The sequence below is a fragment of the Anguilla anguilla genome, chromosome 5 (genome assembly GCF_013347855.1).
Source record: "Anguilla anguilla isolate fAngAng1 chromosome 5, fAngAng1.pri, whole genome shotgun sequence".
Taxonomy (NCBI): Eukaryota; Metazoa; Chordata; class Actinopteri; order Anguilliformes; family Anguillidae; genus Anguilla; species Anguilla anguilla.
In genome coordinates this window covers 60,291,205-60,314,588 of record NC_049205.1, presented here as the reverse complement: position 1 = coordinate 60,314,588, position 23,384 = coordinate 60,291,205, and the positions used below count along the sequence as shown (strand labels likewise).

The 23,384-nt window shown below is 45.8% G+C and overlaps 3 protein-coding genes across 10 annotated transcripts in view; all 3 read right to left on the bottom strand.

The window, feature by feature from the left end:
* The window catches only part of necab2 (N-terminal EF-hand calcium binding protein 2), a 153,222-nt gene extending 148,687 nt beyond the window's left edge, over positions 1-4,535 (bottom strand). For 2 of the 3 annotated variants that reach the window (XM_035416575.1, XM_035416574.1), the window contains exon 1: positions 4,177-4,535. In XM_035416575.1, the coding sequence (XP_035272466.1) occupies positions 4,177-4,494 (318 nt within the window). In that variant the 5' untranslated portion in view covers positions 4,495-4,535. The remainder of the gene's footprint in view (positions 1-4,176) is intronic. The other variant, XM_035416573.1, reaches the window with a different exon arrangement.
* An 8,601-nt stretch (positions 4,536-13,136) lies between these two features.
* On the bottom strand, positions 13,137-21,765 carry LOC118226687 (roundabout homolog 2-like). 4 transcript variants are annotated; one of them, XM_035416460.1, is made up of 7 exons: positions 21,380-21,765; positions 20,675-20,739; positions 20,181-20,334; positions 19,163-19,516; positions 18,510-18,830; positions 17,584-17,877; positions 13,137-16,387 (listed from the first exon to the last, which is right to left on the bottom strand). In XM_035416460.1, exons 3-7 carry the CDS (start codon positions 20,221-20,223, stop codon positions 16,266-16,268), a joined length of 1,134 nt encoding a protein of 377 aa, XP_035272351.1. In that variant the 5' UTR covers positions 20,224-20,334; positions 20,675-20,739; positions 21,380-21,765; the 3' UTR covers positions 13,137-16,265. The 4 variants fall into 4 exon arrangements, with proteins under 4 accessions (XP_035272351.1, XP_035272353.1, XP_035272352.1 ...); XM_035416462.1 differs by having other exon boundaries at positions 21,497-21,765; XM_035416461.1 differs by lacking the exon at positions 20,675-20,739.
* Positions 21,766-22,464: 699 nt separating this feature from the next.
* The window catches only part of LOC118228259 (matrix remodeling-associated protein 8-like), a 16,333-nt gene continuing 15,413 nt past the window's right edge, over positions 22,465-23,384 (bottom strand). For all 3 annotated transcript variants that reach the window (XM_035419643.1, XM_035419642.1, XM_035419641.1), the window contains exon 5: positions 22,465-23,384. This exon is cut by the window's right edge and continues 705 nt beyond it. The gene's annotated coding sequence lies outside the window, so the exon portion shown is untranslated.

The following is a 23,384-nucleotide window of genomic DNA, read 5'->3' as shown; positions in this document are numbered from 1 at the left end:
CAAAAAACGTGAAACCCTCTCAGGCTTACGTTCACCACAGAAAACAAAATTCCCCATGGGGGAAAAAAGCATTGGAAACCTGCCAAGGGAAGAAGAAACTTCCGAGTTGGCCAAGACAAAGACATTGTCAAGGTAACAACTCTATTCACAGAAATTCCAGCAGCTAGTGAACTTGTAACAGTGTATCACCATGTTCTGTGACATCACAATCGTTCTACTACATCGTTAAGAAGAGGGACAGACAAAGGAACAGCCGACTGTTTACAATTTTGGCTGCTTGTTTGCTAGACAGAGGCTGCACTTCCACTGCTTAATAAGTCCACTCAGTAAAAAAAAAATGCCATCTGGAATGACACCACTGTCTCACAAGCATGTGTCACCGTTTGAGATACGGCCAAGAACAGCGGAGGAAGCGCTCGATCACTTGCCGATCGCCGATTTTTCACTCGTAGGGGGCGCCGCCAGATGAAGAATCTGAAGTGACTGCCACAGAGGAAGCCGTTATCGACCGGGCTGAACGCAAGAGAACAGTCACGGACCTCAGGGACAAGGAAACAGATCATCTTCAGCAATCTGTCAATGCGGTGGGGGGGGGGGGGGGGGGGGGGGGGGGGGCACAAGGCGATGGGCTCGCAGATGTCGAACCCTCTGCGCGTCTAGCGCGAATGAGCCTGCGGAATTCCGTGCGTTTCCCAAATCTGTACAGAGTCAACAGAGACATAACCCTGGCCCGGCAGAAACACGTTTATGCAGAGGCAAAAAAAGGAAAAAAGGGATCCTCACAGGGTTCCAGATTCTGGAGCGCGTAAAGCTCTGCGCTAATAAGCTCGTTTAACGAAGGGAGGGAACGAGCAGTGTCCCTGTGTTTTCGGCGGGGGGGGGGGGGGAACAGGACAGGGTTTGTCACACTTGAATCCCCAGGTAAGGACCCTCCTTGTCTTCCTGTGCGATTGTCCTGGCTGTTGGACGCTAGTCTATTCCTCTTCATAATAAACAGTTGGTCTGAAGGAAGCCATAGACTGCCCACTTCATAGAGCCGCGTGAGAGTCAGACCACTTACCAGTTTAGACTGTTTAACCCTTTGAAGACAAAGGTTTATTTGAAAAAACGTCAGTGTTCTAGAACATCGCTTTCAATTGCCAGCAGTGATTGTTACATCAGCATTAGAATGTTCAGTTCAGAACATTACCGCTCATATATTTGTGATCTCACACCTTAAAGGGTCAAGTGAGGCCCTTGCAGATAATAGGCTGTTCGATGGCACCGTTGCTTACATTGCCAGAACATTTCATCAACTGGATGGCACGCCGTTTCGCAACCCCCCGATTGGCTGGTGTTCTCATAGAGGCAGAACTCAACTCAGAAATGAAAGAAGTTGTTTAGTCAGAGGTGTGGATTCGGTTACAGATGCCATGTTGTAAAGATTACCTGAATGCAATTGACAGCATGATCATATGGATATTAATGCTACATTTGGCTTTTGGCCACAATATAAACCAATACAAGTAAGTCTCTCTCTCCCTCCCCCCCCCCCCCCCCCCCCCCCCCCCCCTCCCCCTCTCTCTCTCTCCCCGTCTCTCAGCCAGGGCTTGTACTCACAAGCCTCCTTCGTCCACACGCACCCCCCGCCCCCACCCCCCCCACCCCCCATTGTCACTGGCTCATTAAGAATGCATGAAGTTTGCTTGCCTCTACTGTTGAAAGAGCAGGAGGGAGAACAGAGCTCAGGGCAATCAGATGTTATGAAAACAGCAATCTGATGGCCACAGTCTTAATCAGATGAACACAACAGCCTTTAGATCCTCTTGATACACCCTTGATTAAAAATTAAGAAGTCGAAGGTGGATAACAACTACAGTCAACCACAAACTCGAGCTCGGTAGAATGAGCAATGTGCAGGACATGCATTAAATATTACAATATTTCTCCATGACGGCATAAGGGAATTTTGAACTGCAAAGGCAAGAATTTTAGTGGGCTTTTTTTTTTTTTAAAAGGTGCCACGTATTAGTGATCAATGTATAAACAAATATTTCACTGTTCATAAAATTCACAGTGGCTGCCAGGGATATTGACACGTCAGAAGTTTAAAAAATCAATATTGCAAGCATTCCACGAGATTAATGGATCCCATAGATCGCAAGGGCACTGCTTACTGTACAGCCCTGCATCCCCTGCCAACGTTTCATAAATTTAAAGCAACCATCCGTTTGTAGTTACAGGCTGAAATGAAATTTACTTGGGTCCCCTGCAAAAAGAATACGCATAATTTTGAGAGGCTTGAGGGCTATGCTGCTGACGCAATGACTTTTAGGCGTCCGTTTGCTGCCAGCAGAATGATTGCTTGCCCCTCTCCTCGGTGCCATCCAAAAACGAAAGAACTGAGCAGACAGAAGAGTATCCCGAACTGTTCTCTACTCAGCTAAATCTATCTGTGATGTATGGTGCTTAAATTCAATTAGGGGAAAAAAGATTTGTCTCCCCTGAAACGTTACGATGTGCGAAAAATTGAATTAAAGTTGGCTTTGGACAACGGATAACCGCCCGAACTTACGTTTTACAGCAAGCTTTTTTCTTCCCCCTCTCCTGCTTTTAAAATGAATTAAGTGAGCGCTCTGACACTTAGACTCTGGTCTGATTACCAGTCCTTCACCGCCAACAGTTATAGAACAGCAACTGTCTCGTGCTCATTCTAGAGCACCGCAGAACGATTAAGCATATGCAAATTGTTGGCGTTTCATGCTTCCGTTTCAATAATTGCCATTGCTGGAAGTGATTTGTGTATAATGTACTAAAAATTTGCTATTCAGATTAATAAATAAAATCTAAAACCCTGACTGAATGTGCTTTCGAATTAATTTACAGGTGACCCAAGGCAGTGGTAACAATTATAATCGGAGAAATAGACGATGAATGAATTATTGGGGAACACCGCAAACATAAGAATCTCGATCAAGTAAGTAGATGTGTGTGGGAGTTATAGAAAAAAACGTTTTGTTTTGTTTGACATCGATGCGGCCGCGGCTGTTAATGGAATCCGCCAGACACGACGGAGGCAGGAAATCAGACCCGCGAGAAACACCTGCGCTCTCAGGTGCTTCATTGAAACACTGTTACAGTCACCCACTCTCGGCAGAAGCAGTTGTCTTGTCGCCATCAAATCAGCCTTCACGCCTTTCATTCTACCACTACCAGGTGGCGTTTTCGCCCAGATCTTGAAACTGAGAATTCGAACAACTTTCAGTGCACGGCTTTTAAAGTATTAAGAATTTTTTTTTTAATGACCTACTTTTAATTCAGTCTCCCTTTATATATTTTGCTCTCAAAAATCTCGATCTCTTGAGACAGAATCGGCAGATACAGATAATTATCACGCGCCGATAAAAAGACAGAGGCAACTCTTCGACCCATTTAATCAATACTGCTGAGACGTGGCATAGGAAGGCTACAGCACATTGTAAGTGCCGCGGGCAATGCAAAACCCAATGTCCCTAATAAATAATTAAAAGTAGAATAGAAATAAATATATCAGAAAATGCTGCTCGTTTCGAAATGGTGCGCAGTGCAATCTCCCGAGGTGTCAGATAAACGCGTTACAGTAAAATAACTGCAATGATTTGACGCGTTCAGCCAGTGAGCCAATTCTGAGGTCTTCGCTCTCACGAGCTGTCCGCCCGCCCAGTCAAACGGATTTCGTTTTAATTTGAAACTGCGCGCGGACATAGCCGTGCGAAAGCGCCTGATTTTCGCTTTTGCGCCGGTGTGAAATACGTCCGAATTGTGAGGCTCTGTAAAACGTTCACTGTTAGTCCGTCGCACATAGCCTGCTGGTTTATTAGACGTGAGATTCTGCCTTTTTTCCTCAGTCGATGCAACAAACACGAAACCGGGGTCGAAGTTTCTTAATGTTTACTTTTTATCGAACCACCGACATTTCAATAACTTCACAGTTAAGCACTGCCATAATGGCCACCTACTGAAACAGGTGCACAGAATCTGCTTTCGACTGAACTTCCCTTCTTTATTTCATTTTTACCCGAGTGAAACACCTCTGCGCACTGTAAACGTCGTATTGCGGAGAACATTTTAGTGGCATGCCGCCGTGAACACGTAAACATATTTCGCCGTTATTAATGCAAACAATTAACGAGGTGTGATCAGCTATGCAGTACCTACATCCAATATCACGGAGATGCCTTTTCGCGGCTCCGGGGCGAAAAACTGCTCCTGGGCTACTGCCGCCTCCTCCTTCGCGTATTCCCGGGAAGAGATGCTTTTGTTGTCGCTCATCTTGGTAACTATCCAGCGGACGAGCCCGTCAATTCCACCCGGCTGGGCGCCGCTGTTGCCGGACTGTGCAGCCGTCGCTGTCTCGCTGTCCCGGGCTCCTGGTTTGGGTTGTTCTTTGCTGTCCTGCGCCCGGAGTTTGGGTTGTTCTTTGTGGAGGAGTTTGTGGACACCGTCCCTGCAGTAGCGCGCTGCTTGCTCGCACATCCTTTTGCCACGGAGCGTTCATGCTGAGCGCTATGGGGGCATCCCCTCCCTCCTCGCTTACATCATCACCCCGCTCACACCCCCCAAAACACACCTCTCCCCTTTCCACACCCTGCAAAAGTTGAGGGGGTGGGGGGGGGGGGGGGAGGTTGGGGGTATGGATCGTAGTCTCATAGGAGAGTGGATCCATATATTGAAGTTTTATTTTTTTACCAACTCAAATAGAAACGAGCGTGAAAACATTAATTCGACAAGTTTGACGATTCAGATCCAACACGCTAAACCTTTATGAGTCCAGGACTGCTTATATACAGTGAGCTCCATAATGTTTGGGACAAAGACATTATTTTCTTGATTCGGTTCTGTACTCCACAATTTTAGATTTGCAATCAATTCACACGTGGTTAAAAGTGCACATTCTCAGGTTTTATTTTAAGGGTATTTTTATACACCTTGGTTTCATCATGTAGAAATGATAACACTTTTGAATATATATAGCCCCCCATTTCAGGAAACCATAACGTTTGGGACACATTAATGTTATGTAAATGAAAGTGGTCATGTTTGGAACTTCCTTTGCGTATTCAAATTCATGTAACACATTCTTTACATGCAATGACTGCTTTAAGCCTGTGACCAGTAGAGCGGCTGCTGAGGTCTATTCTCTTGATGCTTTGTGAGGCCTGTATTGCAGCCATCTTCAGCTCCTGCTTGTTTCGGGGGCTTGTTGCCTTAAGTTTTTTCTCTTCAGCATATGAAACATAGTACGTTCAACTAGATTCAGTTAAGGTGAATGACTTGGCCAGCCAAGAATTGTCAAATTTTTTTTGGCTTTGAAAAACTCCGTCGTTGCTTTAGGAGTATGTTTGGGACCATTTTCTAGCTGTAGGATCAAGTGTCGTCCAATTTGCTTGAAGTTGAGCAGTTACGATGCTTCGGTGCACTTCAGAACTCATTCCCCTGCTGCTGCCAGCAGTTACACCATCACTGAAGACAAGTGAGCCAGTACCTGCGGCAGCCGTGCGTGCCCAAACCATAACACCCCCACCACCATGTTTCACAGATGATTGGGGGTGTTTCGGATCTTAGGCAGTTCCCTTTGGCCTGCACACTTTGCTCTTGCCATCCCTCTGATACAAGTGAATCTTGGTCTCATCTGTCCACAAGACTTTTTTTTTTGCAGATCTCTGCTGGCTCTTTGTAGGTATTTCTTAGCAAACTGTAATCTGCAGCGAACTAGTGGTTTGCATCTTGCAGTGCTGCCTCTGTAATTCTGTTTGTGATGTCTTCTTTGGACAGTAGTCATTGCCACGTCCATGCCTCGCCTCCTGAAGAGCGGTTCTGATTTGTCAGACAGGCGTTTGTGGCTTTTTTTTTTCCATTATGGCGAGAATTTGTCTGTCATCACCTGTAGAGGTCCCTGGCCTACCAGGCCCGTTGTGATTACTGAGCTCACCGGTGCTCTCTTTTCTTCTTAATGATGCTCCAAACAGTTGATCTTGGTTAGCCTAAGGTTTGTCTGACATTTCTGGCTGTTTTTGCCTTGTCTCTCAGTCTCATCATGGCTTCCTTGACTTTCATTGGCACAACAGTGGTCCTCATGTTGACAAACACTAATAACAGACTCCAAAGGCAACCAAGCGCCTAGAATCCAGACTAGATGCTGAAAACTCTCTTATACCAGCACTATGGAAACAACTGAACCCGTCTGACTCATCAGAAACACGTTTTGCAGCCATTTGTCCCAAACATTATGCAGCCCTGAAATGAAGAGACTACAGTATGTATAAAAAGTGCTGTAATTGCTACATGGTAAAACCAAAGTGTGTAAAATACCCTTAAATAAGAGCTGATAATCTGCACTTTATCCACGTGTGATTTGGAGACATTATGAATGGCTCAGTATGAAGCTTACGGTATATATAAACCGAAAAACATCTTGAACCCTCTGTGCCCGAATAAAGACCTCTGGCATAGCCCCGGCTGTCTTTAAGAGATTTAAATAATGTACTACAGACAATAACAAATTCGATTTTTTTTTTCATTCTTTTATCGTACTTGAAGAAAAAAAAAGAAGAGAAAAAAAAAACAGACAAATCGATGCTGCGCCAGTTGTCGCTTTTAAACATATCTCATTAAGACCCGTGGAGCTGCACTGAAAGCAAGCCAGGGGTGACATTTAAGTTGGTGACATTAAGGCATTTCGTGTTCTGCCCCCTCACAATGGTGATTAACTAACACCAGCCAAGATGCACTCGGTTTAATTGGATCGGGGACAAGCCTCCCCATAGTCACACAGTGGTATTGATATAAGTATTTAAGGGCTATTCCAAAGGATAAGTACCAGATAAAGGTCATGAAATCCTATCGTTCTTGAGGCAGTGGTCTTCAAGCCTGATCCTGGTGATCTATCACCCAGTTTGACTAGAGCCACTTGCACAACAAATACCGTACTGTCCCGTTGCTGTGGTGTTTGAGTAACCATATGCAAGGGCTGTGTGATCAAATTAACTAAATCTTGATATGCCTACGTTCATCCTGTGTCTACATGGGTTTCCTCTGGGTACTCCGGTTTCCTCCCACAGTCCAAAGACATGCAGGTTGGCTTACTGGAGACTCCAAATTGCCCATAAGTATGAGTGTGTGCCCTGATAAAGATTGGTGACCTGTCTGGGGTGTTGTCCTGCTTCTTGCTCAATGCATGCTGGGATAGGCTCCAGCACCCCCCCCGGCGACCCTGCCCAGGATAAGCAGGTATAGATTATGGATGGTTTGATCTGACTTGTTTTTGTTTAAAAAGCTGAAACTAAAAACCAATATTACAAATATAATTTTTACCTGAACATTCAAGCTAAACACAGCTTCTTTTGAGAAGGGACCCGCTTCATCTCCGCTATAGATGTTCAACCGTTTCCTAATGTGTTCTGTTCCACCATGTTTCAGGGGGGGGGGGGGGGGGGGGGGGGAGAAAGGCCTGAAAATCCTCGCAAAATTACTCAAATAAATCACGTGAATCCACTTCCGTTCTCCAAAAACTGTAAGTAACTCTGGGTAGCAGCATCTGCTGGCTGCATGAACGTCGCGTAAATTCTTTATTAGCGGTTGCTCCAGCAGAGAAGAAGTCTCATTTCTACATCTGATTTATTTACTGGGCAAATGCAACTGTGCTGTGGAAGTTTTTCTTTTTACCAGCTCGGTTTCTGTGCAATGCAGGTTTTCTCGGGCGACAAATATCCGTGAGCAGCTGAGTCTAATGAAGGTAATTGTTGTGTTTGGGATACGGGAGCTGCAGCACCGCAGCTCGGGTAATGGAGCCGCCGTCCTGGAAGGCAGTCCTGAAGCCTGCTACCTCAGCGTTGCAGTATACCCGCAGCACAGCCACGCTTCTCTATTGTACCTACAGTAAAGCCTTAAGAGATGCTTCATTATTCATGAGACTTCTGACTTATTCACAAAGACATCGCTGCGCGCGCGCGTGTGTGTGTGTGTCTAGGATAGAGAGGTTTGTATGTGTGCGGTGAAAATGTAGTATATGTGTGTGTGCATGCGTGAATTTGTGTGTGTGTGTGTATCTAGGATAGAGAGGTTTGTATTTATGAGGTTATTACTGTGTGTGTGTGTATAGGATAGAGAGGTTTGTATGTTTGAGTTGAGTGTGTGTGTGTGTGTGTGTGTGTGTGTGTGTGTGTGAGATTGAATGTCTAGGATAGAGAGTTTCGTACAGTATGTGTGAGGTGAATATGTAGTGTGTGTGTGTGTACACTTTCACATCCACTAATCTTTGGCAATAACCCAAGTACAAGACAAATCAGAAAATGGCAATCACCATGTCTTACTGCATGTAATATTTTTTTTTTTTGCAGCACATAATTATCTCTGTGCAGTACATGGGCGTAGCACACCAAATCTAGCCAACAAGCCTATACTGAATGTATAATTGAATTGCTTTTCAATTAAGCGTTCAGCTCGTGATGATTAGTTTGGAGAATTAGTGCGAGATCGTAAAATACAGGCTCCACTGCCAGCAAAGACATTTATTGCTGTCTGTCTCCCTGTCTCCCTGTTTGCAAATCGCTGCTCATGGAAAGTGGCCGTGTCACTGTGACCCAAGGAAATTATAATAGCAGGAGGGAGGGGGGAGAGGAAGATTATATATGTGTGTATTGTAGGAATAGAGCAGGTTTCTCTCCCGTTAGAACTCCATTTGTCTTGATTACCGTTACTTGACAACGGCCAATCAGCATCCAATTGACACACTCAGCGGCCGTAAAATAACAACTACTCGAGTCGCGTTCACAGCGACAGCAAAAGAGAAAGGGGATTTTCTTTATTCTTTCTTTCTTTTTTCTTTTTTTGTTGGTCCTCCGCACTTGAATTTCGATTATAAAAACCAATGTAGGTTCGGGGAGGAGAGACAGGCGAATGACAAATGGCTAATGGCGTTTGTGACTCCCTCCTCGCGACCGCGTGGGAGGGCGGAATCGGAAAAGGTCCGGCATCGTCGTCACGCCGCTGTCAACGCGCACTGCCGGGCTGCGAGGACGGCCGTGGAAAAAAAAAATCATTTCTGGAACTCGTCTTTCACGGAGACGTCTTCAACGGTTCCCGTCTGTCACTCGCGACCGCGAGCACTTTCAGGGAGCCTTCCGCAGAAGAGATGAGCTTGAAAGGAAAGATGGGGACTTATTCCTTTCAGAGAAAAAACGATATTTCCGCCGCATCCTCGTCGCATGAAGTGAATGAGTGAATTACAATACAGTTGAACACACACTGGGCAGGGTCAATTTTCAAATAGGTTCTGAACAATCGCCTTTCTTTCATTTTAAATGCAGCTTCTGTAAAGTGGCTTTGGTTAAAAGCTTTCAAATAAATGCTTAGATTGTAAATTGAACAGGTCAAGGAAGGCTGTTTTGCAACTGCGCACAGGTAGTAAGTGCCTTTTTATGCTTCCAGAACATGTTCTCACTTCGATACTTCTCTGACATGGATCTGGCAATTTAGTATAGGTTTAATAAAGCATCTTTTTTTCAATATTTGGCTCCTGTAAGAAGAGGGCCTCGGAACTCCTCTCTGTCACGTGCGCTGATATTGTTAGCGTTCTCACGGCCACACGCTCTGACGTTACTGTGAATGACCTGGGTGAATGAGAGGCATGCGTTGTGCTGTAGTTGCTGGAAAATGCGCTATATGAACGCAGTCCATTTACCATTTACCACAAGGTGCCCTTTCAGGCGGTTGCCGTACCTTCAGCGATTCGTATAGCTGTGTCTTTCTATCCTTTTCTCTACCTCTCGGTATTTTCTCATACTAACAAATTCTTCACCTCACCTCCTCTCACATATGGACAAACACGCACCATTAAAATCATTGCTTCTCTCTCACATTAGTACTGTATGCACAGATACAAACTGCCTTCGACCGTATCTCAGTCTTTCTGTATCACACTTACACACACACAAACGCACACGCACACACACACACACACGCATACACACACAAACGCACACGCACACACACACACACACACACACACAATATGTTTGCTTCTCACTCTCACTCTGTCTTTCTTTTCCCCATCTCTCTCTCTCACACACACACACACACACACACACACACACACACACATACACACACAATATGGTTGCCTTCACCTCGCTCTCTCTCTCTTACTGTCTCACACATGGGGAAAAGCAAATGCAAAAAAAAATATCTCTTTGTTTTGCTCATTAGAGTTTTTCTAGTGCCACAGTCACCAGCTCTTCTGTGATCTAACAGACCAGATCCAGAAGGGAAAGGCGGGGGGGGGGGGGGGGGGGGGGGTTTGGGTGGGGGCGAGGGGCGAGGGGTGGGGGGTTGGGCCTACCATAGCTCTGTTACCTCTCATCAGCCATGAGGCCCCAAAAAACACCTCCTTCATCAGGGGTTGATCCAGGGGGGTGGACAGCTAGTGACCCTAATCTCTCCCTCCCCATCCCACCCCCCCCCCCCACCCCACACACACACACACACACTGCAGGTACTAAACCACCAACATCTCCTTCCAACCCAACACCAAACAAACAAAAAAAACTATCAGTACGGAGCACGTTCTTCAGAGAAAAGCTGTCTTAGAATGCAGTTCTCTCGTGTTTAAAACGCCTAAATTACTAAAAATACGTTCAGGAAACGTTGAAAGAGCGTTTTTTCAGGAGCCACTGAGGAGCCTCTGAGCCTGGCAGATGAGGCCTTTGCTTTTTCAGTGCCTCCCCCCCCCCCCCCCCCCCCCCCCCCCCCCCCCCCCCGTTCGAAAACAAATAAACCTTCTCTCAACGTTTCTGCAACGCTGGAGCGTCGTCTGAAGCGGGTGAGGCCCCCGCGGCGCGAGCGATCGGAGATGCTAGCGGCGCTCGGCTCGGCTCGTCGGAGGGAGGGGAGGCGATGATTATATCTCCCGGTGGATGGAAGCGGGAGGACCTATTTAAAGGCCCGAGCCACTGACAGCCAGCCACAGGCTTCTCCTATTCAAACGCATCCCTGCCTTCAGACGAGAGGCACGGCGAGCGCAGCTCAAACAGACGCTCGCTAGCGCAGAGCGAGCGCGCTGATTAAAAGGGCTCTGCTTTCCTAGGTATGCACACACACACACACACACACACACACACACACATTCTCTCTCTCTGTCTCGCTTGCGCTCGCGCACGCATACACACACACACACACACACACAATCTCTCTGTCTGTCTCTCTCTCGCTCGCGCACGCATAGACACACACACACACACACACACACACACACATTCTCTCTGTCTCTCTCGCTCGCGCACGCATACACACACACACACACACACACACACACACACACATTCTCTCTGTCTCTCTCTCGCTCGCGCATGCATACACACGCATATGCATTCACACACACACAACGCACCTAATGTGCACACTCCTACACACATATGCGCTTGCACACAACACACACACGTGCACACTCACACACTCCTGCATGCAGCAATGCATGAACATGCACGCACTGATCTAGCTTTTTATTGGTAATGATGCTTCGATATTGTGAAGCTTTCACAAAACTCCAGCAGAAAAAATCCCCATGCAAATGAACTTATCTCTGCGACTTCAACGGGAGAAATTATATTCAGTGGCAATACTGCACCCATTCAATACCAAGCTGTTGGTTTATTTTTATACAGGTATCGGTTATGTGCATACAATGAATTGTTCAGAACCCAGAATCCACCGTGCCCTAAAAAAATTGGACCTGAGACATTGCCGTGGCAACGGCCGCCAATAAAACCCCCGAGGGGAATCTATCGAACACGGAGGCGCTCGGTGGCTCCTTCCTGCTCAGAAACGCTCTGCGACCTGCAGGAAAGAATCCAGCCCAAGCTCGAAAAACCTCTCCCTGACTCTCTGCCCCCCTCTAGTGGCCTGAAGTCAGAACTGCAGCCTGTAACTGTAAACGGACAGAAATGGAAGGGCCTGGCGCTTTGGTCTGTTCCAGCTGAGCGGCGAGCTTCCGTCGCTCGGAACCGCAGAGCGTGTCTGTGGCGTGACCGATGGGCGTGGCCGATGGGCGTGGCCGATGGGCGTGGCCAATGGGCGTGACCCGCGGCTGCCGCTCCTGTGCCGGGGGGGGAGCGCAGAGGACAGCGCTCGCGTCCCGAGCTTTAGCCCCGGCCCGCTGGCGCCGGCTCCCTTTGGGCCGCCCTCCTGACTGACGCCTGTCATCTGCCTCGCGCTCCTCGGCCAGCTGGTTCTCTCCCGTCGCCTCGTCGTCTATTCTCCCGCCAAATCCTGCCCTTCGCAGTCCGCACACGGATCGCCAGTTGAAAGGCTATCTTACCGCCATCTCTGGCCCTCAGCCACGAGTCCCCCGTACATGCCTCATTTCATCTTTGACTGCTGTTTAACCAGGCAGGTCTGGTCTCTTTCGCAGTAGTGGCCAGGGGGTGTCAAAGTGCAGGCAGAAATGTGCAGGACTGTGTGGCCAATCACATTCAGAGGATGATTCCATGGATAGAATGTACTGAGAATTTTTTTTTTTTGGGAGGGGGTGGGGGGGTTGACTTTGACCTGAACACTGAAGCCAACACTCCAGCCTCATGGCTCCACCTTCTTTTCTACAGATACTGCCCCCCCTCCCACGCCCCCCCCCCCCACCCCCCACCCCCCCAAAATGAAATGAGGGAACAGCCCCAGAATCGAGACGCCAGATGGGTTCACCACCTTTCCTCACCTTCTGATGACTCACCTGGACTACCTACGCACCTCTACGGTCCATCCAGATTAGATTCGCTCTGCCTGCCAGCTGACCCAAGACTGGCCCCACAGTCAATCAAAACGTAGGCAACCAATCACTGTTCATAATGAAAGGATAAAGCAGTCCACACCCAGGGAACATAGACGTCTAGATTCCGGCTTTTTCTCACTGGGCATCCAAGAAAAAAGTTAACTAACTGCTTCAGTTTCCTTCATAGTTGCATAGATTTTCACCAGTACAGTACTGAGGGAGCGTAGAGTAAGACAATGGTCGCACCCTTTACTGTTCTGAAAGTGCTGTTATTTTTACATTTAATATACAAGCTTATTTTTAAGGAGGATTGGAAAATTCACACTTTTTTGAAGACCAGGACACACACTTAAGCACATGATCCAGAAAATAATCAATTTATTCCGTCAATAAATAATCAAATATGCTGACCTGAAAGCTATCAGTTCCTTCACCAGGAAAATGTAGACACCATTCAGCAATCCATTTTAAAAGGTTCTCCCAGAAATCCCGTGGTGCATCACACACACACACACACACACACACACACACGATTCATATGAAAAATCAATATGACAAGTTAACAGGGACAATAAAGGACCAAAAAGAAGCAAGGAGCAAAATATAAAACAATTCTACAGCTATTTGACAAATAAACCATCATCACCACAGTTGTACATAATCTCACATTCTATGCGCATTCTCCTCACAGAAATATATTCTTCCATATATGGATAGCCACAATTTCAACATTTTTGATTTGCCATCTTGAGTTTGTGACAACGCAATGCATTTCTGATAATGCTTTCAGAATTAATCTGCCCACGCTAGTGATATTAAAATATACTACTGCCTTAAAAAAAACCTTTAAGATGTACAACATTGTTATGTGTACTGATAAATGCATGGAATAAAAAAATATATATTGTAAAATATACCAATTATTGCCGCTTCAGTCTCATACTGATATACATGAATCTATAATCAACAGAATGTATTATTGAACAAAATATAATTGGCAGGCATTTAAAAATAGATTTGAGGGCCTCCAGATAATGTATAATGAGTACATTTTTTCCAATACATCAACAGTCAAAAAAGGTCAACAGCACATTATTGAGATTTAAGTGGCTGTAGGTGACTCCAGTTGACAGTCATTTGAAAACACTACAGAATGGATTTCCATGACCGACCTCTATGACAGGCTGGCTACTCTCTGCTGTAACACCCACATGGCATTGGAGATGATTTCATTATCCACACAGATCCTTGACTTGTAGTAAATCAACACTTGTTCTTCTGTAAATGAAGGCCAAATCTAATGAAGGCATTTTGAGGACTCCTGTCCCACAATGCAATGGGGCGGAACCCTCATCTCGTCCGATCTCACGTTATCTCACGAGCTGGTTGGCGCCTTGCGTGAGTTGCAAGCAAACGCAAGCCTTAACACATTTTCTTCACTGTTCAGTTTTTTACTGAAATTGGCTGAACTTGCCGAACTATGTTTGTGAAGAAGAAAAAAAAAATTCTTGATTTTAATTGGAAGTCAAAGTTCACAACAAATTGTTGATTAAATCTCAGGCCCTTTCATTCTCGTGGGCGTGTCTGCATTATAAAGCTGATAACTGGGCCTTTTAGTTTCCCCGGGAAAAGAAGGAACTAGTTCATTTATTTCTTGTTGTTTAAAAAAAAAAAAAAAAAATACTCAGTGCTAATAGAGTCCCTCACGCCAAGAATGCAAAAGTTTGTTTCCAACTAAAACGGAGAGAGGTGAAGGGGAAAAAAACTTTGGGGAAAGAAAGCTATTTTTTGGGCCGCTGGTTGGCTCTTCCGGAGAAGGGGCCACACCGGGGTGCATGGACAAGTTACTTACCCTTTTCAGCAACACACAAAAGCATTCTGGGTGTCTCTGTTAGTGACATTAAATGACACTGACAACATTAATCATGGTCACATGACATTACACTGCAGCATTCAGCAGACGCTGTCATCCAGAGGGACCCACGTAGCTTACATCCTTTACCGTACACACAATCCATTTATACAGCAATTGAAGAGATGGGCCTTGGTCGAGGTTACACTGCAGCAGAATCAGCAGAAATAAAGTCACTATTCTTCACCAGATCAGAGTGAAAACCCCTTGGTCTTCTCATCCTGATCTTCTGTTCAAGGCGCAACCACGTGACCAGTGACCGCGAACCAATCAGCAGTGTTAAGAACTTTCAGGCCAGCTTGGACAATGCACTGTATGGCATCGCATGTATCTCCATGTATATATCAGGCTTGGATTGCCACAATGTCCATGTACTCACTACAGACTGAGACTCAGTTCGTCTACGTTCCAGACCCGCTTGAAGATGACATCAGGATTCATCAGTGCTCAGGCACAGCACAGTGCTGGATGCTCTCCAGTCTACATGGAAAACTCTGTAGACCCCAGGTGGCCTAAATCATCTTTATTTAGTCCCAAAACACATGTATTCATACACAGGTAACTGCCCAAATAAAGTAAATGTTTGAGTATAAGAGGCCTACAAAGTATATTGAAAGAAGGTGATTCCACATAGGTGTGGTTCCTGAGTTAATTAAACAAATAACATCCCAGCATGCTCCTTGATGTGAATATTTTTTTAAAATGCCCAGCTGCCTAATCAGTTGGCTTCCAAGGGAAGATGAGGTTTCAGAGACCCTGAAAGAGGGCAGGTTGTTGGGGTACGTTTGGCTGGAGCTTCAGTGACTAAGACTTTTTGAACTGAATTTCATAAGCCGATGTTGCTAGCGATGTTGGCATGGAAGTGTGATGGAGAGACATTGCATTACATTACATTACAGGCGTTTGGCAGACGCTCTCATCCAGAGCGACGTACAACAAAGCGTATAACCGTAACCAGGAACAAGTGTGTCGAAAACCCTAGAGGGGAAGTACAGTTCCAAGTGCAGGGGAGCGACCGCGTAGTTTAACTTGGACCCTGTAGGTTAATCTGATCAACACAACCAAAAGCAGCAACAAAGCAGGCTATGCAAATAATACAAGCAATAATTAAGTAGGCACGAGTGCAATGACTAAAATAAACTAAGATCACCCAGCTACAAACCTAAGCTTACACAGTCAATTGGAGACTACAGGGAGGAAGGGAGGGATGGGGAGAGGTGCAGCCTGAAGAGGCGATTCGTCGTCAACTAGGGGCAGCTGTGGTTGAAGGCACATACTCCTCAACCACTGGTGCCCGATGCAAGGCAACACAGTCTAGCAACACTGAACCAGCTGACTGCAAATATCAATCTAGGGCATGTGCAGTCACAGTTTCATCAAGAACAGTCCATCAAGAACTTTACATAGAGGTGTTAATGTGGTTAGCGTCGCTTCTATTTCGGCAGTCACCTGCATTAAATAAAGTGCAAAAATCCTACGAAACAATGCGCAAGAACCTCTTTGGTCTCCTTTCATGGTGAAGGACCAACTTTCAACGTTCAGTAAGGCAATGGAAATCAGCTGAAAGGTGAGGGGTTACTTCATCTGGTTGACGCAATGTGTGAAAACTCCAAGCATCTGTTTGGGACCACATTTCAGCTTCCTCATCACCAGCGCCAGCAAACATACCGACACCATCAGTGTGAATCCATAAAGTCCTGGAGGGGGAGTGGGGGGTGGGGGGGGGGGGTGAACAGGAAAGGTACGATCAGTAATTAGCACATCTATAAAAACACACAAAAATAAATAAAGAAACGCAACGGGACATTCTTCGACAATTTTTCGGCACTGGCGTGGTCCGAATTCTGTGCGGAACCACAGGGCCCATCCACACACTGTGCCTTAACAGGTACCAGACCATGGGGCCCATCCACACGCTGTGCCTTAACAGGTACCAGACCATGGGGCCCATCCACACGCTGTGCCTTAATAGGTACCAGACCATGGGGCCCATCCACACGCTGTGCCTTAACAGGTACCAGACCATGGGGCCCATCCACACACTGTGCCTTAACAGATACCAGACTATGGGGCCCATCCACACACTGGAACAGAGCCTTAACAGATGCCAGACCATGGGGCCCATCCACACGCTGTGCCTTAACAGGTACCAGACCATGGGGCCCATCCACACGCTGTGCCTTAACAGGTACCAGACCATGGGGCCCATCCACACACTGTGCCTTAACAGGTACCAGACCATGGGGCCCATCCACACACTGTGCCTTAACAGATACCAGACCATGGGGTCCATCCACACACTGTGCCTTAACAGGTACCAGACCATGGGGCCCATCCACACACTGTGCCTTAACAGGTACCAGACCATGGGGCCCATCCACACACTGTGCCTTAACAGATACCAGACCATGGGGTCCATCCACACACTGTGCCTTAACAGATACCAGACCATGGGGCCCATCCACACACTGGAACAGAGCCTTAACAGATACCAGACCATGGGGCCCATCCACACACTGTGCCTTAACAGATACCAGACCATGGGGCACATCCACACACTGTGCCTTAACAGATACCAGACCATGGGGCCCATCCACACACTGGAACAGAGCCTTAACAGATACCAGACCATGGGGCCCATCCACACACTGTGCCTTAACAGATACCAGACCATGGGGCCCATCCACACACTGTGCCTTAACAGACACCAGACCATGGGGCCCACCCACACACACCCCTTTGTTTTTCCCTTCATCTGAATAATTAAAAAAAGAAAAAATGAAACCACAGGGCGGACCGTCTGCTCTTTTTCTTCTTCCAATAATAATAATAATCTGAGCAATAATAAATAAACGAAAGGTGTTGGAAGTGCTCGATGACGTCAGCAAAGTACCTTGAGGTAAAGCGGTGGTGACCTCGAGGCGGACCTCTTTGACGATGATGTCATCGTAGATCGCCCTCACCGTGTACCTCCCTTCGTCGCTGGGCTTGACATCGCGCAACTGGAGAGTGCCCTCCTCGTACCGCACCCGGCCGTTGTAGTCCCCTTCGCATTTGGCGTAGTCCACTAACGCCTTACACACGAGGACGTCAGTGTCCTCTTTTAAGAAGAGCACTTTCGCCGGGACTCTGGGCACGCAAATGTTGAAGGTCGTGCCATGTTCAACAATGACACTGGTTTGATGATCTGAAAAAAGGAGAGAGAGAGAGAGAGAGAGAGAGATCAGACATGGCCGCAAATAATAAGTTCTCACAGTACCGATATTAGCAAAAAGCGCTGCCCTAGAACACGATTTAAAAACGGCCCTATGACGTTATCTGTTCATCAACAGGTTTTACGTCAAGTATAAAAATCATTATGGTGTCCAAATTATATATATATATATATATATACATGCATACAACACCATGATTTGTAGTATAAAACAAAATATAACAACAACAAATAATCAAAATAAAAGCAGAAGCTATTTATATAGTGCCTTTCTGTGCTGCTAAAACATACCACAGTGAAAGGAGGTTAAATATGAAGCATCCACCCAGGTGAAACACAGTGGCCATTTTGTGCCACAGCACCTCTCACGTATCAGCTGACATGGAGAATCTGTGGCACAAAATGGCCACTGTGTTTCACCTTTGTGCCACAGCACCTCTCACATATCAACTGACACGGAGAGGGCTTATTATTATAAGGGAATTATTATCTGATCTTATATTGTCTGAATGCCACATTAGAAATGCTGCATGAGCCACTTGAATGACAGCCGGAAAGGTAAAAACAAACAAAGCAAACTGGAAGATGTGAAACGTGTGACTTACCTTTGACTTTGAGACTGAGTGACGTGCCAGTTTGGCTCCTCTCAGCAGAGCATTCGTAGGTCCCCTCGTCGGCCGGACCCGTGACACTGAGGGACAGGGAGAAGTTGCCCCGCCGCACCGCGTCTAGGGACACGGAGGCACGCTCCGTGAACGTGCTGCCGTACGTGAACTCCCCGTTGCTGAGCTGGAGTATGAGGGCGCCGTCTTTTTGCCACCGGACGAAGAGCTTATCGTCAGGCGCCCTTCCGGTCACGCGGCCGTAGCAGGGCAGGGCGACCGGGTCCCCCGCGGACACGGATGTAGAATTTGAGAAGGGGGGGGCTGTGTGTTTGCGCGTGTGTGTGTGTGTGTGTGTGTGTATGTGTGTGTGATGTGTGTGTGTGTGTGATTGTGTGTGTGTGTGTGTGTGTGTGCGGAATTTTCGTGTGTGTTTGTGTGTGTATGTGCGAGTGATTTTTGTGTGTGTATGTGTGTGTGATTTGTGTGTGTGTGTGTGTGTGCGTGTGCGTATGTGTGCGTGTGATTGTGTGTATGTTTGTGTTAGAGAGAGAGAGAGAGAAGTTTAGCATTAGCATTGAAAAGAACATCGTTTTACTCACACCGGAATCAGAAAATCTCAACATCGTCATCACAGCTACGAAGGCAGGTCTTACCCAAAATGACGAGCGTCACATTGCTGAGCAGCTTCTCGCCGCCCTGACCCTCGCTCCACACGCACTGGTACGAGTCCTTGTCGCCGAACGCAAGGGCGCCCAGGGTGAGGGCGAAGTCTCCGGCCCTAATCCGCTCCGTGGGGAACGTGACTCGCCCCTCGAAGGGAACGCCCACTCTGTGAGTCCCGCCGGAGTAGTGAGCCACTTTCCTCCCGTCGGACGTCCGCCACAGGACGTCCAGCTGGGCCTCAGGGGTCCCCCTGAACGCCGACCCATCGCAGGGCAAAGTGACAGAGGCCCCGAATGTTCGTTCAAAAGTGGAGCGCAAGGGCACTGCATGTGAAACTGACAGAACTGATAGAGAAAGAGAGAGAGAGGGAGGGAGAGAGAGAGAGAGAGAGATTATTTATTATGATGGTGTCTTCCATAATCACATTACATTACAGGCATTTAGCAGACGTAATATGGCAGCTTATCACAAAGTGCGGGTGTTATTACATACTGAAGTGAAAATGTATTACGTTTTGTGGAGTTCTTACATAATGTGGTGTTTTTACATAATGCGTTGTTACGAACCCTGGTCGACAACATCCAACAGCACCTCCCTCCCCGGTCGACAACATCCAACAGCACCCGCCCCCGCCCCCCCCACCGTGGTCGACAACATCGGGTGACTGCACCGGGTGTCCCCAGCCCTAGCGAGGCCACGGGTCACACCTATACAAAACTGTGCAGTAGAGAGTGTAGCACAGTGGGTAAGGAACTGGGCTTGTAACCGAAAGGTTGCAGGTTCGATTCCCGGGTAAGGACACTGCCGTTGTACCCTTGAGCAAGGTACTTAACCGAAATTGCTTCAGTATATATCCAGCTGTATAAATGGATACAATGTAAAAGTTGTGTAAGTCGCTCTGGATAAGAGCGTCTGCTAAATGCCTGTAATGTAATGTAATGTAAAGTAGGCAGTAGGCAGTAGGCGGAGTCAGGCTGAAACAGCGAGTGCAACTACCCGTTAACTTACCCAAGAGGAACAACGAAACCAGCACGATAGACTTTAGAGCCATGGGTAGAGTAACGTGTGGCACTGGGAGTCAGTGCGCTCTGTCAGAACGGTGACACAGACTGTCCACTCATTTAAGCATGGTGCACTGTAGAGAATCCTGTAGTTTCCTTACCTGTATAATAATAAATAAAAATTAAAAAAAAACAGAAGGAAATTATTTATGACCAGAATTACTGTTGTTACAATGGACATAAAAACCTGCATACTCACAGAATATGCCCCTGTGTGTTTATTTATTTATTTTGTCATTTGTTAGTGTGTTCATTAATTCGACAAAAAAAAATAAAATAAAATAAAAACCTCACTGGCAGGGAAACAAGAACTAGTGAAGCAAGTTTCTTTCCAAAAAAAAAAAAAAAAAAAACTAGTAAAATACATTACATGGTACTAGTAAAGTCCACTGTTCTGGTTTTCAACTATTTTAACACAGTAGGCATATATTATGTACTTACTGGACTACTTTAGAGTGAAGCGTTCTCTGAACTGATATCACACAGCGGCTGTGTTGTAGATCTCCCTGGACGTTAAAACATGCGAGCAAACGTGAGATGGAAAAAGTTCACAATGCAGTGGTAAGATATTTACCGTTTGCTCAAGTGTACCATGAGTTCATTATTACATACACACACTTGTTATTGCATTGTAGCCTATAGTAACACCTACGTAGATAGGTGTTACTATAGATGTAGCTGGATGGATACATAATGGGAGAGAGATTTTTAAAAATGAAGAGAAACAAGCGTGCTGTATATATTGATCATTTCCTTTTTCGTAGTTAGTCTATCGGTCAGTGTATGATGTGCTATATGCTAATATGTAAATAAGTAAATAAATAAATAAATAAATAAATAAATAAATAAATAAATAAATAAAAACAGCCTTCAACACTTTCGGCACTCGCCTTTCCTATGGTCCCGCGGTTAGAGGAGTATTTCACAGGGACCACGTACCATAGGCTGTCGGAGCCCCTGACTTTGCAACGAACAGTGTCAGCCACGAGTTTATGACGCTTTGCCCAAACCCCCTAGTTTATCGCTCGAAAAATTTGGTTTGTAAGACTGCCTAGATCAGCTCGGTTCAGGATTTATGACGTGAGGCCTTTTACGTGTGCATTGTGTGTGTTCTGATGAAAAAAAAGAAGCTCTGATGACACTTACGTTGCGATTTTGGGTCATTTTAGGACGCAGATACGCTTTCAGATAAAATCACCGTCTTCAATCCACTCACCTATAATCGTGTAAAATGTTAAGCAATAGGGCATATTTGCTACTTACAGATGCGTTTTTCTTTCCCAGATTAGAGTAGTTGCATTTACCACTTTCATTTTTACTTTCGTTTAGCCCACTTGAGCAATCACAGCGCAGTACCAGGACAGGCGGCCTGTGACGCCCAATTGTGCGCTTTCCAATCCTTAAACTTTTACCGTTTACGTTTCCGACATTTTAAATACATGAAACAGCTGGATCCCATATAATAACATTTAATCGGGAATGTAGAGTTTAAAAAAAAATGTTTACATTTTGAAATATAAATGTGTCAATGAACCAAAAATGCGGGAATACACAGAAGAGTCATCTCCCGCCACCCCCCCCGCAAGACTCGAGAAACGCTGTAAATAACACGCGCGCGCGCACACTGTGAGGCACTACATTCAGGCGAATCGCGAGTTGATTGTGCTCACAGGGTGAATGGGGATCAGTTGCAATGTGCTGGTGTTAACATTTTTCAAGTTTCAGTGATAGGCTTTTTTATTTATGCACCTGCTGAAATCGTACATACATAACAAGTAAATCTCATTTTTAGTAATGGCATCTGTATTTTTGTTACATTTAGTCATTATCAAAGTGGAACTGGAATTACTCATTTAATACTTTAAAGAATATTATTTTCCAATACTTTATCAAGGGTGTGAAGAATGAATTTTCAGTGCACTGTATATACAGTGCACACACATAAGTGTATGTGTATATATATATATATATATATACACTTATCAGCCACAACATTAAAACCATCTTGATTTTTCCAAAATAATATTTTATTTTCTGTTTGTAATTAAACAATTCACACGTGGTCAAAGTGCAGAGCTTTTATTGTTTTTTTTTTTTTGAACACAGAGGTGTTCTTATACATTTTGTTTTCACCATGTAGTAATTACAGCTGTTTTTATACATAGTCCCCCATTTCAGTGTTTTAGACAAATTAACATAATGTCAAATAAGTGTCGTGCATATCCTTTGCATACCATGACTTCCGGATGTCTGTGACCTATCAACATCATCAGAGTCTGGATATCTTATTGTCAGGTTGTCCTACAAGCGACACAAAAACTCTTTGCATTTGACTGGATCTTCATGGGAATTAGGGGGTGGGACAAGATTCAGCTGTAAATTATGCTGATACAGTACGGAACACATTTCTTGGCTGAATGGATTTAAGTCAGAAAGGGTCCAAGGGTCCAAGAGCCGCAGACCCCGTAGACACAAGTCAAACCGATATCATAAAATCTCCACCACATTTCACAGTAGGTATGAAGTCTTTTTTTGACATAAATGTCCTTCATCTCATGCCAAAGAGCTCGGTTTTGGCCTCAGTTGATACCAACCAGTTCCCTTAAAGGACAGCAGCGAACTTCCCAGTGAACAATTTTGTGGTGGAAAAATTTGGTGTCTAGTTCAGGTGAAATCCCGGCCACATTTGGTCCAAAAATGATAGTTTTCCAGTCCGCTTGAACATTGACAGGCTATACCAAGCTAAAAATATACGGTATATTGGGGGATAATCTGCAGTTAATTTATGTTAAAACGTCTCATTCCAGATTTCCACACATCCAGATGTCTACATTTTGGCTTTTTCTCATATACAGTACTGTTACGGTCGCCCTCAACACCCGCAAACATAAGCGATGCCGACACCAAGGTTTCCCAATAATAACCAATGCCTTTATCATTAGAACACCATACGAAATAACAAAATAACTGTAAAACATAAAAGGTGAACTCCAGACACGGCCGTGGTCCAGCGGCGGGGAGAAAATAAAGCCCCCCTCCCGAGAAGTCGACTGCTGGCTTCCTATTATGGGCACCGCCACAGGTGCTTCCAATTATCTGAAACAAGAAAACACAGGCCTCCAAACGGCCAGCGCCCCCACCTGACGCGGAG